At 48.6% G+C, this 14,401-nt stretch overlaps 1 protein-coding gene across 2 annotated transcripts in view; it reads right to left on the bottom strand.

Annotated features, from left to right (window-relative positions):
• Positions 1–5,879: 5,879 nt before the first annotated feature.
• LSS (lanosterol synthase) overlaps positions 5,880–14,401 on the bottom strand; it is a 31,668-nt gene continuing 23,146 nt past the window's right edge. For both annotated transcript variants that reach the window (XM_075542184.1, XM_075542185.1), the window contains 5 exons: positions 10,674–10,739; positions 10,133–10,213; positions 9,311–9,481; positions 8,482–8,560; positions 5,880–8,044 (listed from right to left, as the gene is read on the bottom strand). In XM_075542184.1, the coding sequence (XP_075398299.1) occupies positions 7,913–8,044; positions 8,482–8,560; positions 9,311–9,481; positions 10,133–10,213; positions 10,674–10,739 (529 nt within the window). In that variant the 3' untranslated portion in view covers positions 5,880–7,912. The remainder of the gene's footprint in view (positions 8,045–8,481; positions 8,561–9,310; positions 9,482–10,132; positions 10,214–10,673; positions 10,740–14,401) is intronic.

Here is a 14,401-nt window from a genome sequence, read left to right as displayed (position 1 = left end):
TTGGATCGTGATAGTGGGTGGGTGTGGGGGGGAAGCATTTAAGAACTAGAGGAAAATTGTATGTTTCATCCTTGCTACACTGCACTCTGACTGGTTTGTCACCTCCCCACAGCTCCCCCTTTTTTTAGGGGCTCACTCCATAGCCCTTTTGCAAGGGGATGTCCAATTTCCCCCAGATGGGCCCTGGGTCCCCACTCTGCACTCACCCCTCATTCACACTGCCATGATTTTTTTTTTTTGGTCTTTGATACCTGATCCCTTCAATGCCTTGTCATCTCACAGGCTGGTGTGCATTTTCCATGTGGTCTTTGTTTCTCAGTTAGATGGCCCCTTGTTTATCTTCCAGCCTATGGGACCCAGATTCTATATATTTTGACAACTGGCACCATCAGCTTTCTTCAGCGCACTTGCCCATGCACTTACTTTGTCTTCAGTGTTCATGTCAGGGTAGGCTGATGTGCTTCTTCCATGTGAGCTTTGTTGTTTCTTAGCTAGATGGCCGCCTGATTGTCTTCAAACCTTTAAGACCCCTGATGCTATATCATTTGATAGCCGGGCACCATCAGCTTTGTTCACAACTTTTGCTTATGCACTCACTTTGTCCTCAGCGATCGAGTCGGGACAGGCCAGTGTGCTGCTTCCATGTGGGTTTTGTTGTCTCTCAGCTAGATGGCTGCTTGTTGATCTTCAGGTCTTTAAGACTTCAGGTGCTATATCTTGCGGTAGCTGGGCACCATCAGCTTTCTTCACCACATTTGCCTGTGCACCCATTGTCATCAGCAATCGTGCCAGGCAGATGAGCATCTCAGACTGCCGAATTGTTAGAACAAAGTGTTCTTGTGTTGAGGGAGTACTTGAGCAGGGGCCCACTGTCTATCTGTTTCCTTAATACTAACCCTATAAATATATGTACATAGATCTATTTCCCCCTCATCGTATAAAATATATTTACATCTTTATATGTCTGTATTTAAATCTCTATGACTACCCTTTGCCTCCTAGTCCTTTCCTCTGTTTCTTTATACTTTCCTCTTATCCCACTATCATGTTCTGCCTTCGTTTGAGTTTTAGGAATTCCTCTTGGTTACACCACCCTTGATCCAGCCCTGCCAGACTTCCCACACCCTCCTTGACACTGATTTTGGATCACTTGTTGTTCCCTTGTCCCTGGGCTTGTTAAAACCCTACTCCTTTCCCCCACCTCCCCTACTCCCATTCCCCCCAAAACTGTCATCCCATTGTTCTCTCTTCTGGCTTGTTTATTCCGCCTATCCCTTCCAGGTAGACATACTATATGTACTGTCACAAGACTGAGTACCACGAAGCAACAACAGAAAGTAAAACAATAGCTACAACAACACACACATCCGCATACACACATAAACATATGAATAGTACAGGGTCTGTTTGTTTTCCTTCATGGGTGCTTTCCAGTCAAGTCTGATGGGATGCCATGCCTTGGCACCACCTCTATCCCTGGGGACGTCATTGCTCTGCTTCCCCCGCTGCTCTGCTGCATGCCCCCAGAGGCTGGCTTCGGCGTGGTGAGCTCATGGCGGGCACAATTCCCACTGTGTGTCTCTAGTGTTGTCGCCAATGTTGCTATGGGTCAATGAGGAATGCTGTGTCCCATGGTGGGGCCAGCCCTGTGGTCATCTCTGTGCATTGCTGCTCTGAGCAGGAACATTGTCCTCAGGACTTGGTGGGGCAGGATGTGAGTCACTCTTTTCTTTTTTTCCCCTATGCCCCTCAGTGGCTCCTGTGTGCTCTGACCAGACCAATCCCTCTTCCCCTCTTCTTGAACTGTCCTCTGAAGTGAATTCTTCTTGGGGGGAGGGTAGTGCCTTACACTTAGTTGGTAATGGGGCCGGCCCCTCAGGCCTCTCTATCGGTTCCCTGCTTCATGTTAGTGTGTTGTGTTCTTGTCTTGGAGCTCCGGGTTGAAGTCTTGTCTCTCTTTCCCTGTGGAAACACAATCAACATCCTCCCCCTATGTGGGTGAGTGCCCTGTTCCCCCGGCTACCCATACCTTTTTCCATCCTCCCTTTTAATGGGCTACCATATGAATCCTATATGTATCCCTGAGTTTAGTCTGGCCCCTGCCATATTACCTGGGCCTCACCCCAAGGATGTATGTATACAGCATCTTCTTCCCTATGCCCCTTTTGAATTTATTAGCATATATTTCACATATCATGCAATTTAATCACTCAATATTATTAAGGATATTTGTGTGATCATCATCCCAATTAATTTATTTTCTTCTTGGACTCATTGTTCTTAGCTCCCCAGTTCCCCCCATCCCCACCCTCATCATGCCCCTATCTAGTTACTGTCTTTAATAGATCTACCTAGTCTGGATTTCATATATAGAAGATTTTCTAAGGCAAACAAAACAGACCAAAGAACCAACAACAATGAGTAGACAAAACATAGAAAAATCTCAAAGAGAAACTGAAACAACTTTAAAACCAGTCAAAGGGATGAACAAATGACAAAGTATTCCATTTTGACCGAACTACATCTGCCATAATTGACTTGGCAATGCTCTCCGTATGTAGGAAAGTGCTTCACATCCCCGACTGTAGTCAGAGGGGATTCACTGGAGACGTAATCCACATGGAGCCCCTGCAGATGGATTTTGGGATTCCACTGTCATCCTCTGCAAATTAGATGTTCACAAGAAGCTCTGATACCATTCCCTCCTTCAGATTTGGATTTTATTATTTACAATCCTGGGATCACACAGGCTGCTGTGCTTCTTCCTTAATTGATGCCTCACTTAAATGACTGCTCCTTTGAAAACAAGCCTTTAAAGACCCCAAACACTTTTATTTCTGATGGTCAGGCACTATTTGGTTTCTTCTCCACACTCTGCTGCTGCTGTTAGGTGCCATACATTCCGTTCCCACCCACAGTGCCCCTACGACAGCAGAAGGAAACGCTGCAGTCCTGTTCAGCCTCACAAGTGTTCCTCTGCCTGAGCCATTGTTGTGGCCACAGCGTCCAATCCGTCTCCATGAGGGCCTTCCTCTATTTCGCTACTCTCTCACTCCCACCCCCACTTTTTATCATTTTATTAGGGGCTCATACAACTCTTATCACAATCCATACATACATCAAGTGTGTAAGGCATATTTGTACATTCATTGCCCTCATCATTCTCAAAACATTTCCTCTCCACCTAAGCCCCTGGCATCAGCTCCTCATTTTTCCCCTCCCTCATGAACCCTTGATAATTTATAAATTATTATTTTGTCATCTCTTACACTGTACGCTGTCTCCCTTCACCCACTTTTCTGTTGTCCGTCCCCCAGGGAGGAGGTCACATGTAGAATAGGGACGATTTCCGGTTTGAAGATCAGGAACGGTGTGTGTCACCACCCTTGTTCAATCGACATGCTGAGCAAGTAAGATGAGAGGCTGGACCATCTGAGAGCACGATCTCAGGATTGGAAGATTTCTGAACAAACAGCAATGTGCAAAATGGCACCACCTTGCTTGCTGAAAGCAAGGAGGACTTGCAGTACTCTCTAATGAAAATCAGGCTACAGCTTTCAGGAGGGATTGCAACTCCATGTAGACAGCAGAAACCCTCCCAACGGGACCAGCAGACAGCATCATGATAAAAGAAGAGAGACCAGCAGTGTCGGGGCTTTCCTTTTACGGGGATTCCTAATCAATGCTCATAGAAGGAGCAAGTCAAAATGTTGGTGGCTGAAACCCATCCAGAGATGCTGGAGAAAGCAGGCTTGGTAATATAATTCCAAGTCTTAAAAATCCTTTGAGTGCTATAGCAAGGTGTGGTAAAATCAGATGGTGCCTGGCTAGCAGAAAGACTAGCATCTGGGGTTTTAAAATAAACAAACAATTAACCCAGTCTTTCTCAACTTGTGGGTCGCGACCCCTTTGGGAGTCAAACAACCCTTCCACAGGGGTTGCCCGATTGGTAACAGCAGCAAAATGAAGTAGCAACAACAATACTTTTATGGTTAAGGGATCACCACATGAGGAGCTGTATTCAAGGGTGACGGCATTAGGGTGAGAACCACTGAAAGCGAAGGTGTCAGTAAGTCCACACAGAAGAAGCACACCAGTCAGTGTGATCCAAGGACTATAAATAATGAGATCCAAGACCAGAGGAAGGAATTGTACTCGCGCTTATGTTCTGAGCATCTGGTTTGCAGACTATATAAGAAAATGAAAGCTCAAAATCCAATTGCAGAGTCCCCGGGTGGATTAAGCTTCTGGTGAATCCCTTCCGACCGCTGGCCAGGGATGTGACTAGCCTCGGTCTCAAGAGTACACTGGAAAGTAGATTATTGCAGAAAATTTAACCAGGTTAAAATTTAACCTCATTTGCCCTTTTGACTCATTTTAAATGTTTGTTTTTATTATTTTCTGCTTTATTTTGGATTGAGGGGTTTTTTTGGTGTGGTTGTTTTGTATGATTTTCCCTGTATATGAAACCCAGGACAGGTCAATCAACACAGTAGCTAGTCGTTTCTTAGGCTTACGCAGGAGAGGCTGGGGGACATGAGGAGCTAATGAATACAGAATGAAAAAAATGTTCTACAAATGATTGGGGTGATTTTACAACTCTTAAAATATATTTAAACCACTGAATTGTATGGTATGTGAATTCTATCAATAAAACTGTTAGAACAATTTTTTTAAAAAAAGAAAACTGGAATTCAGTCAGAATCAACTCACAGCAACTGACATGTAATATATCCAGTTTTCTGTCCATTTTGATTTTTATTCATCACTGGTTTTCATTGATGATGAAGGGCCTCGAAGTGTTTCTTCATTGGTCTGTTTTGCCTATGTGTATTTACTCTGTCATTGGTTTGCTGAGTTTATGGATCTGCAGGCTGTACCCTGCATCAGATTTGACTACTCTCCAGCCATACCTCCCTCAAATGTTTTTCTGCCTCTCCCCTGTTTTCTGAGTCCAATTACTGGTAGACATAAATTGGACCACCTATATTGTTTAATAAGTCAGTAGCTAGTGTTTGTTTTAATCTTCTGGCTACCTATAGGTCTTTTCAGTAATCACTTTGTCTGGGCACCTTGAGCAAAGACTCGGGTCTTCTAGCTTCCCCGTAGCTGGCACCTCAGGGAACCCAGGCTGCTGCTGCTCATGCCCCATAAAGGGCCTGGCTGTGAGCTAAGTGTGTACGTGTCCAGGGCTTTGAGAAGTGGCCTTTCTCTGCCTGTGAGAAGCATGGGTCTCTGGGACACCACCATCATCAGCCCTATGAAAGACTGGAAATAATTTGTTACCAATAATAGTCATCTTACAGAACCCGATGGGTCCATTTTTACCACCAAGGAAAATTTGTACTCTGATGTCATTCACGGTATTCCAAATGGAAAGGCCAGGCCACCAGAAATTCCTAATGGCAAGCCCAAGTGTGAGGGTCCCCCAATTAGGGAGCGGAACAAACAGAGCACAAACACCATTCCGGGCTCTCCGTAGCATTTCAGAGCTGCATCGTGGGCCTCATCTTGCTGGTCACCTTCAAGGGCTCCTTTCATGGGAGTCTCCTTTGAATGAAAACCTTTGTGAAAGGTCTACAAAAACCAACACGCGGGAATGTGCCTATGGGATGGCCCATCCCCTCCATCAGTAACATGACTATCCTAAGCCTTGGGGCTGTCTTATGATTTTGTGCCAGTCACCCCTTAGGAAGCTGAGCACTAAACTTGGGAATTCACCAACAGCAAAGCAGCCGGGCCCGCCGACATTCTGTGCTAACTCCCTTGTCATCCCACCTGACTTCTCGACCTTTCTAACCTTCATTACTTTTTAACACAAGTGAGTTACAAATAAAAAAACTATCTTCCAAGGAACAAAAATCAAACAGGTGGACCAATTAACTTATTAATTGTATTTTTAATCAAAAATAGCACAACGCATTAGTATATAAAACTTTATTATCTCAATAAAATTTAAGTTTGAAGCAATACCAAACTTAGGCTCCAGAAAGGCGTATTACTTTTTGGAATATGTTTCTATTGAAAAGCGAGTATGTCCAGTGGACAGTCCCTCACCAGGAAGGGTCTAAACCAGGTGAACACAGAAAGCTAAGGCAGAGGAACCTGCAGTCTACTATTCAAAATTGCTTCTTGATCACCAATGAAATTATTTTAATTCAAGAACCTTTAATGATTGACCCAGCATAAAGAGCTTGGACTTTTATCATGCTGGAAGAAATGTTTTCCCCAAGTAACTGGTGACGCACCCTGCTCCTCCTCCTGTTTGCTGAAGACTGTTGCCAGGGCCTTGAACTGGACACATTGGACAAGGAGTCACAGGGTTTGCGAAACCGCCCCTTGGTCATGACTGTTCCCCAGGACAAGACAGAGCCGCCCACAGCACACGTCCACACACAGGAACCTGGTGCCCGTTTAGTAAGGTTGCAGCAGTGATTCAGGTGAACATTTTCATTATGTGCAGTCTCAGTTCAAAAGCAGATTCTGTCCTGAACAAAATGTGTTCTGTACAGTGGTGTGGCAGAGAGGAGCTCCCCAGGGGCAGGTGCTGCTGCATCAGGGAAAACTATGCCCCGTCAGCGTGTGACTGGGGAGGCTCACACAGGAAGGGTGTGTGTGTGTGTGTGTGTGTGTGCAGTGCACACCGATAGGCTTCAAATGTCCCAACACAATCCCTTCTGCCAAAACCAACATCAGTTTCAAAATGTCCAAGAGGTATACATACAGTCTCTAAGAACCGGCTACATGGAGCTGACTAGCCACCTGACCACACCAGTCCAAGGTGGGGCTAGTGCAGGTTTGTACAGGGAGAGGGGACAGTAGATGGGTAGCATGAAAGAATGCCCCAAGGCAGGTAAGTACCAGGCCTATTGCGGACAGTGCTCAGGATGGCCAGGGAACCTGGTGGTGAGGGAGGCCAGAGGGCACACTGCCAAAGGCCTGGATCACTGCTAGGGCAACAGGGTGGCCAGCAGGTCCAAGTGGGAAATGATGGGATGGGGCGAGGAGGACACAGAAACAGCAGAGGGAAGGGGAGGCTGGTACAGACTGGGGAGGGTGGGAGAAGAGTCTGCTGGCACTAAGTAAGTGTAAGTGGTGGGTGGCACTAGCCTGCTCCTCACACACAGGGCAGAAGAGCATTTGAGCCCGCGGAAATATCAAGATTTGGGGCAAAGGTTCCCTCCCATCCATAAGGGGGGTGAGGTGTGGGTGCCACAGGCCAAACACCTGCCTGGATCGGAGGATGGTGCCAAGTCCTGCCTAGCTGGCAGGGGACGGGATGGGCTGTCCAACACATACCAAAGGCCCACACCATACAGTGGCCTCCCGTCCTTATTGCATGTAGTTACCTCCCGTCCTTATTGCATGTCTTATTATGGGTACTGTACAGCCTGGAGGCTAGGCTACTGAAGGCCCTGCCCCGTCCAGGCTGCACTGTGGGAGGAGCACTGCCCCAGGCCCCCAGCGCAGCACAGGGCTTCAGGAAGTCCTGGGCCCTTTCCTCATAGGGCTACTAAGAGGAGGTGGAGGCTGCAGAACAGATACGCTGCCCTCACAGCGTCACCCCATGGTACCTTCTTCCCACTTGAAAAAATAGGTGGGGCACAGGACCCCAAAAGGGGTGCAGGACACAAGGATTCTCAAGAGGAGACTGCATTAATGGCAGGGCAGGAAGGGCAAACACAAGTGGACTCTTCCAGAAGGTTCTAGCCTTGTGCCTACAGAAAGGGTGCTGTCACACTGGCCGGCCTGGTGCTGGAAGGGAAGGGCCTTCTGAGAAGTCGGGCTAGCTCTCTGCTCCTAGCCCCAACCAGTCCGTCTCAGAACTGAGCTTGGGCTGAGAACACAATACCTTTCCCCATGCCCCTCGCCCTCAGATGCCACCCTCACACCCCGCACCCTGCAGGTGTGCTCAGTGGGAATGGGCCAGGGCATTCTGGGGGTACAGGTGGAGGAACCGGCCCAGAGTCCAGATGGAGAAGACGTGGCTGTAGGAAGGGTAGTTGATGGCGCAGGTCTTGTTGAAGATCCCGGAGATGTTTTCCTGGAAGAATGTGGAAGGTAAGCACAGAGCCCGGGAAGAGGGAGAGCAGGCACCAGCCAGGTTATGTCTCACGGGACAGGAGCAGCTACCCGCCCGGCCACCAGCCACACACAGTCACTGACCTCCACCCTGGGCATTCAGAAATGCTGGCCGCCCTAACCCAGGGCCCCTCAAATGGAGTAATGAAGGTGGTCCTCCTAAGTGACCCCTAGACATTGGGGTGGTAGGGAAGACAGGTGAGGGCTGTGCAGGAGAGCAGAGCTGAGGGCAGTCCTAGAGACTTCTACCCGCCCCTGCCCCCACACCCTACTCACACGCCACCACACACTCCTCCAGCCCAGACTGTAGCAGTGGGTGCGGCTCACCACGTGCCCAGAGAAATAGCCAGTCCTGTCCCACCCGCCCCATGCAGTGCCCCTGGAAAGGCCCTGGCGTACCTCGGGCCAGCTACCATTGGAGAGCTGTTTTCCAAGCAGGTTCTGGACTCCCCTTTCCAAAGCCTTAACATTGGGGTGCCTGGAAAGGAGAGCGACAAGGCCCCAGGTGAGCTGTGGGGAGAACCTATCCACGCAGTCCAGGCCTGGAAGCCAGCGCAGCGCTGCACGGCCTCTCTGAGCTGTTACCCCAAAGACTCTGACGAGGGGTCCGGGGCACACAGCGTGGTCTGCGGGGCAGACGTGGCACCAGGAGGTGCTCAGCTCCTGTCGCTCCCCTCAGCCTGGCTCACAGCCTGTGCCTCCAGGACTGCCCTTCTCCCGGGAGAGCAGGCACACAGGCCTCAGGGGCACCGGGACCGCACAGTCTGCTCCTGGGCTGCATCCTTGCAGGCCTCGTCAGAGGCCGCTGCCGCCGCCACTGCACACAACAACCTGCCTTCCCCTGGAAGGGGCTCGAGGAAGATCCTCTAAACGACCCCACATCCAATACGGGAGCACAGACAAGGCCAGGATGAGCGCACAGGTGGGTATGTTCCCAAACATCTGCACACGCACTCGTACACTTCTGTGAAGTGTGTGTCTGTCTGTGCACAGGAAGAAGCAGCTGCAGGCCCTGAGCTGACTACTGCAAGACCTCAGAGTCCCGATTCGGTCAGTCACTGCCAGGCCCAGCAAGTGGACCCTGCCCACAATCCCATGCTGCTGTGGGCTTTCCTTGCGTGGCTATCATGTCACCCAACCAACTTCTAAGAGATGAAGTTTGCTCTAGGGACCCACTCCTAAGGACCTCTGGCCTGCAACCCCCCGCCCCCATGCCAGCCATGCCCACCTGACGGCCATCAGCCCCATCAGGGCCCAGCTGGTGCAGTGGGCCTGGGACACGGTGCTCTGTACGTAGTGCCGCAATGTGCAGGACTCGTAGGTCTCTCCCCAGCCGCCATCCTCCATCTGCCAGGACAACAGGAAGTCACAGGCCCGGGTGACCTCCTCGCAGGCCTTCCTGCAGGGACCAGGGGAACAAGGGCACGTCATGTGGGAAGGTCTGCGATCTGGGATCTCTTCCCAGCCACGTAACCCGGGGACGGATGGACCTCCAGACCCACTCTTGTCGTGTTAGCATGCCCAAAATGTGAAGCCGCGATGGTGACATCCCTAGGGCTACTGAGGAGACCAGGGAGACACTCTGGGTTTGACAGCCCCTGAGGGAATGGGCACTATTTTCTGAGTTCAATAAGCCCTGAAGAGAGGACCCCAGAAGGCCGAGAATGGCCCACCCTGCACATGCCACAGAGCATGCCGTGGCTCAGCATGAGGACCCTGACCTCTGACCCTGTCATTTCAGGGTGGGGCCAGGCAGGCCTGGGGAGCGAGTCAGGCCAGAAGCTTCTTCCATAGCTCGAGCAAAGCACACCAGTCCTGGCAGCTCCCGGACAAGGAAGCATCCTGATCTCAGCCTCAGTACGCATGTTTTCTGGAGTCTTCATTTACGATTCACAAGCCTGTAAGCTCCTCAAAGCAATCTTCACTGGAGGAAGCACCTGTGCTGGACGCGTGCTTTGAGCTCCACCCCTCCACCCCCAGTGTCTAACGGTGCTCCTGAAAACCAAGGAGCTGACCTCACTCCTGACTCGGGCTGCTGAGAACCACTTACCCATCCTGGTACACGTGCCCCATGCAGGCAAATGCTTCCAGGCCAAACCAGGTGCCGTATGTGAAGCAGATTCCCCAGGAGCTGGAGAGACAAGGACAAGGAGTGACTACAGCAAGATCCTGCTAGCTTGTCAGGTGCCTCCTGTGAAGAAGGGTGACAGCTTCGGTGAGCCGGACGCCCTCACCACTCACTCCATGCTGCAGGACCACTGAAAATGGAGCCTCCCCGTCCAGCCCCTGGCGGCCTCAATCTGTGAAACCACCAAGCAGGCTCAAACAGGCAGAGCCAAAGTGAAGGGAAGGAAAAGGCGGTGGCCTCAGAGGCACCCAGGCAGCACTGGCTGTCAAGGGCAACCACCATGTGCAACAGACTCATTTCCAGCTTCATGTGGAGTGGACACCAACAGAGATCCTTCCAGCCACGCCTGGGGCAGCCTTCGTCAATGCCCAGGTTCACGCAAGAGTGGCTGACTAGACGTTTCCCAGCTGGTGGTCGTTCCCAGAAAGTCCTCAGCTACAGATAACAGGCGAGGCTCACTCACCCTTCCCAGGAACCATCAGCCCTCTGCTTCCGACGACAGTACTCCAGGCCCTGCTGGAGCGTCTCCCTGGAACATAACAGATTTGCCAACGTTACCATGCCAGCAGAGCACCAGCTGTGTGTCTCCCCCACTCCACCCAGCCCATAAGCTCCAAAGAATGAGCATGGGCCCTATGGCAGTTACATAGTCTCATGTGAACTTGCGCAGAGGTGGAGTCTAGGCTGTCATAACTAATGAGGCCTCTGTGTGGACATGGTCTTCTCCTGAGGATTCTGGGAACTCCTATCTTCCTCACTGAGGTGGGACACACACTCACTCTGCTTCGTCTCCCTGCGAGACATCCCTGATGACAAGCCACACGGAGATATGCTAATGGCAGCCAGAAACCTGGCTTTTCACCTACTGGCCTGTGATCTTCCTGCATTTTGCACCATTGCATGTGTTGTGTGAGTCTGAAGAGGAAGTTATAGACTGGTATTGGACATATGGGCTAATATTGGACTTATGGACTTGATCTGGACTGGGCTGGGATGTTTTCTTAATATACAAATACTCTTTATTATACACCTGGGTGTCTATGAATTTGTTTCTCTAGTCTAAGCAGACTAACACAGTCCTCTTTTCCAAGTAACTAAGACCAAACAAATAGGTCAAATGAGATGCATTGTTTCAAAGGAGGAGCAGCGACAGGAGGGGAGAAGCAACTTGGCCAAGTTCAAGAAAGAAACAGAAGAAAATAAGGCCTTGGAGCAAACCTCCACTAGAGAGAGCTCCAGGCAGGATCACCAGCACTCAAAACACCACCAGGTGAACTCAAGAACCCAAAGAAAGGGGGAAAAACCATCCGTCCGAGACAAAGCGATAGGCTTGTGAAAGCCCATCAGAAACCTCGTCCGTAGAGTGAGTCAGTGATCCGAACCTTCCTGAGCAGGTGACTGCCAGCAGGCCACACAGACCCTCAATATCAAATATGCCAAAGACGTACTGAAACAGGTACAATGACAACCCTAGAACCTTGAGTTTCAGAGGAAAAGACAAGACAATTCATTCAAGTTAAAAAAACAAAAGTTTAGCCAAGTATCCAGGGAGGTTTAAGATCAATAAAGGGAAAGGAAAGCATCAGAATCCACAAACAGGGGAAAGTTTTCAGTAGAACCTCAGCTAATACAGATGAAAAACCAAATCTACTACCTCCAATAGATTCTGACTGGGTAATTTTACAGGGCAGAGTGGAACTCCTCCCCCTCAGGTCTCGGAGGCTGTCAGTCTTTCTGGAAGCAGAAAGCCTCATCTTTCCCCCACGGAGAAACTGGTGGGTTCAAACCACCAAGCTCGCAGTTAGCAGCCCCACATGTAACTTCATATGCCACCAGGGCTCCTTCATATGCACGGAAGGAATGACGATTCTGTAAGCATCATCTGAGTAATGATTCAGACAAGAAGCACGTCAAATGCTAAAACTAACAGATGACAGTATGATGAGAAACAGGGCCTTTCTATCATCTAAAACCTTCTCTCCACACAGAACAGTAACTTTACAAAGGAGAAACCAGTCATCACCTTAGGCAATTGATCACAAGCTACCTGAAATGAGCCACTGGAAACTACACCTCGAGCATGATGTTTCTGACAAAAATGCAGGCCTTCAGAACCTGAGTGTGATAGTTCGGTAGTGTGTCAACTTGGGTGGGCCAGGATTCTCAGGATTAACCACTGAGTTAATACCTAATAATTCTACATGATGTGATCTAACACAAGGGAATCTGCCATGAAGGGCCCATCAGTTTTATGAAAATTAAGGTGGGATGCCACACGCTTGTTTGGGTCACAGCTCTGATGCAATCGATTGAAAGGAAATGTCCTTGGTCTGAATCCTATACCCTGACTCATCGACCTCCAGTTCTTTAGACTTGAGCCAATGGCCTGCCATGTAGCTTGCCAGTTCTGGGAGACATCAGTCTGCCATCTGACCTGCTGCCCCTGAATTCACTTGCCTCTGCAGCCACAACGCTAACCTGCTGCCCTTGGATTCACTCACCTCTGCAGCCACTAGCCTGCCATCTTCCTGATAATCTTGGGTTCATCAGCCCCCACAGCTATGTGAGTCAGCAGCAACCACCAGTCTAACAGCACAAGTTCCATGCGATTAGAACCTGCCCAGACTTGGCAATTGCCTACTTCTACGCCCCTGTGAGCCCTTTTCTGGATATAAATCTTCTCTATATAGTCACATTATGAACACCAGGAAGACGGAGAATGAGGACATGCAACAAAATAACGTGCCTGTACTCTTCAAACGCGACCAAGTCAAGGTCATAAAGGAAAAGGGAGATTAAAGGATTGTTCCAGGTTAAAACAGACACGACAACTAAGAGTAGATCGTGATCCTGGAATAGATCTTAAAGAGAAAACTATATATGAAGATATTGCCCAAGTGGTGTAGAGGTGGCACATTGGATTGCTAAACGCAAGATCAGCAGTTTAAAACCACCAGCTGCAAGATCAGCAGTTCAAGGCCACCAGCTGCTCCAAGACAGAAAGATGAGACTTTCCACTCCTATAAGCAGTTAGTCTCAGAAACCCACAGGTATGGTTCCACCCTATTCTGTCGGTCAACCTGATGGCAGTGAGCTCTGTTTTGGGTATTGAGATAATTAGGAAAATTTAAATAAGGTCTGCAGATTATTCCCAAAATTCTGATTTTTACAATTGTGCAGTATTTACATAAGAGAATATATTTGTTCCTGAGAAATATGTACCGAAGTATTTAAGATTAAAAGTACAACATGACTACAACTTACCCTCAGATAGTTACAGGGAAAAAAAATATATATATATATATATGTATATGGGGGTACTGAAGGGAATATGATAAAGTAAATATAGCAAAATGTAAACAATTACAAAATCTGAGTGGTAATCAGAAATGTTTTTTCCTACTTTAGTAACTTCCCTATAAATTATTAATTAAGGGAAGATTTCCAGTCAGAAGAGTAAAAATGGAATATCCTATGTATGTGCTAGTGTTACAGTAAACTCCAACTGTATCTCTAAATGTCTCCAAACTCTTTCTTGATAAAACAAATAAGGACTATTATATTTAACTAGTTAGAAATTCAAAACATGCTCAAACTCACAAAATAGATAAAAAGAAACTGGAAAATAATCTGTTAATCTAGAAGTTTCAGAAATAGACTTCCTGTGTTTAAATATGTGAATAATTTTCATGGCAAGAACATGAGTGAATATTTCACGAAAAAGAGATCCATATGCTTTATAAACATCAGAGGGGGAATACCTCGTTTAATCATCTCCAGAGGCGTGTTAGCGAACCCGCCTTCCACACCTCCAGTTTTTACACAACAACAGTTACTATGTGGGAGCCCAGGCCAGAGAGCCCAGAGCCCACATCAGCTCTAAGGAATAATTTTGGTCTTGAACAAAGTCTTTTAATGATATGTTCAAGGGTAAGATGGTGACAAGTGGAAAATAACAATGGAAATTAGGAATGGCCGAGAGGAAAAGGCTCCTGAGGAAGAGAAGTGAGCCATTATTACACAGTGATCAGAGTCACGAGGAAGGAGAACTCCAGCTGGCTCCGGGAGTTGCCACCACTTCCAGGAACCTCATGAGGTACGAAGGGAGCAGTGACAGAGAAGAGACAGGCATGCATGTACATGTGCACACACGGGCACCGATGCAAGGCGGGATTCCAAACAGTGGGCGCA

Source organism: Tenrec ecaudatus, chromosome 2, assembly GCF_050624435.1.
Source record: "Tenrec ecaudatus isolate mTenEca1 chromosome 2, mTenEca1.hap1, whole genome shotgun sequence".
Taxonomy (NCBI): Eukaryota; Metazoa; Chordata; class Mammalia; order Afrosoricida; family Tenrecidae; genus Tenrec; species Tenrec ecaudatus.
Note: the sequence above shows the minus strand (reverse complement) of the source record. Positions and strands in the feature narration are given on the sequence as shown.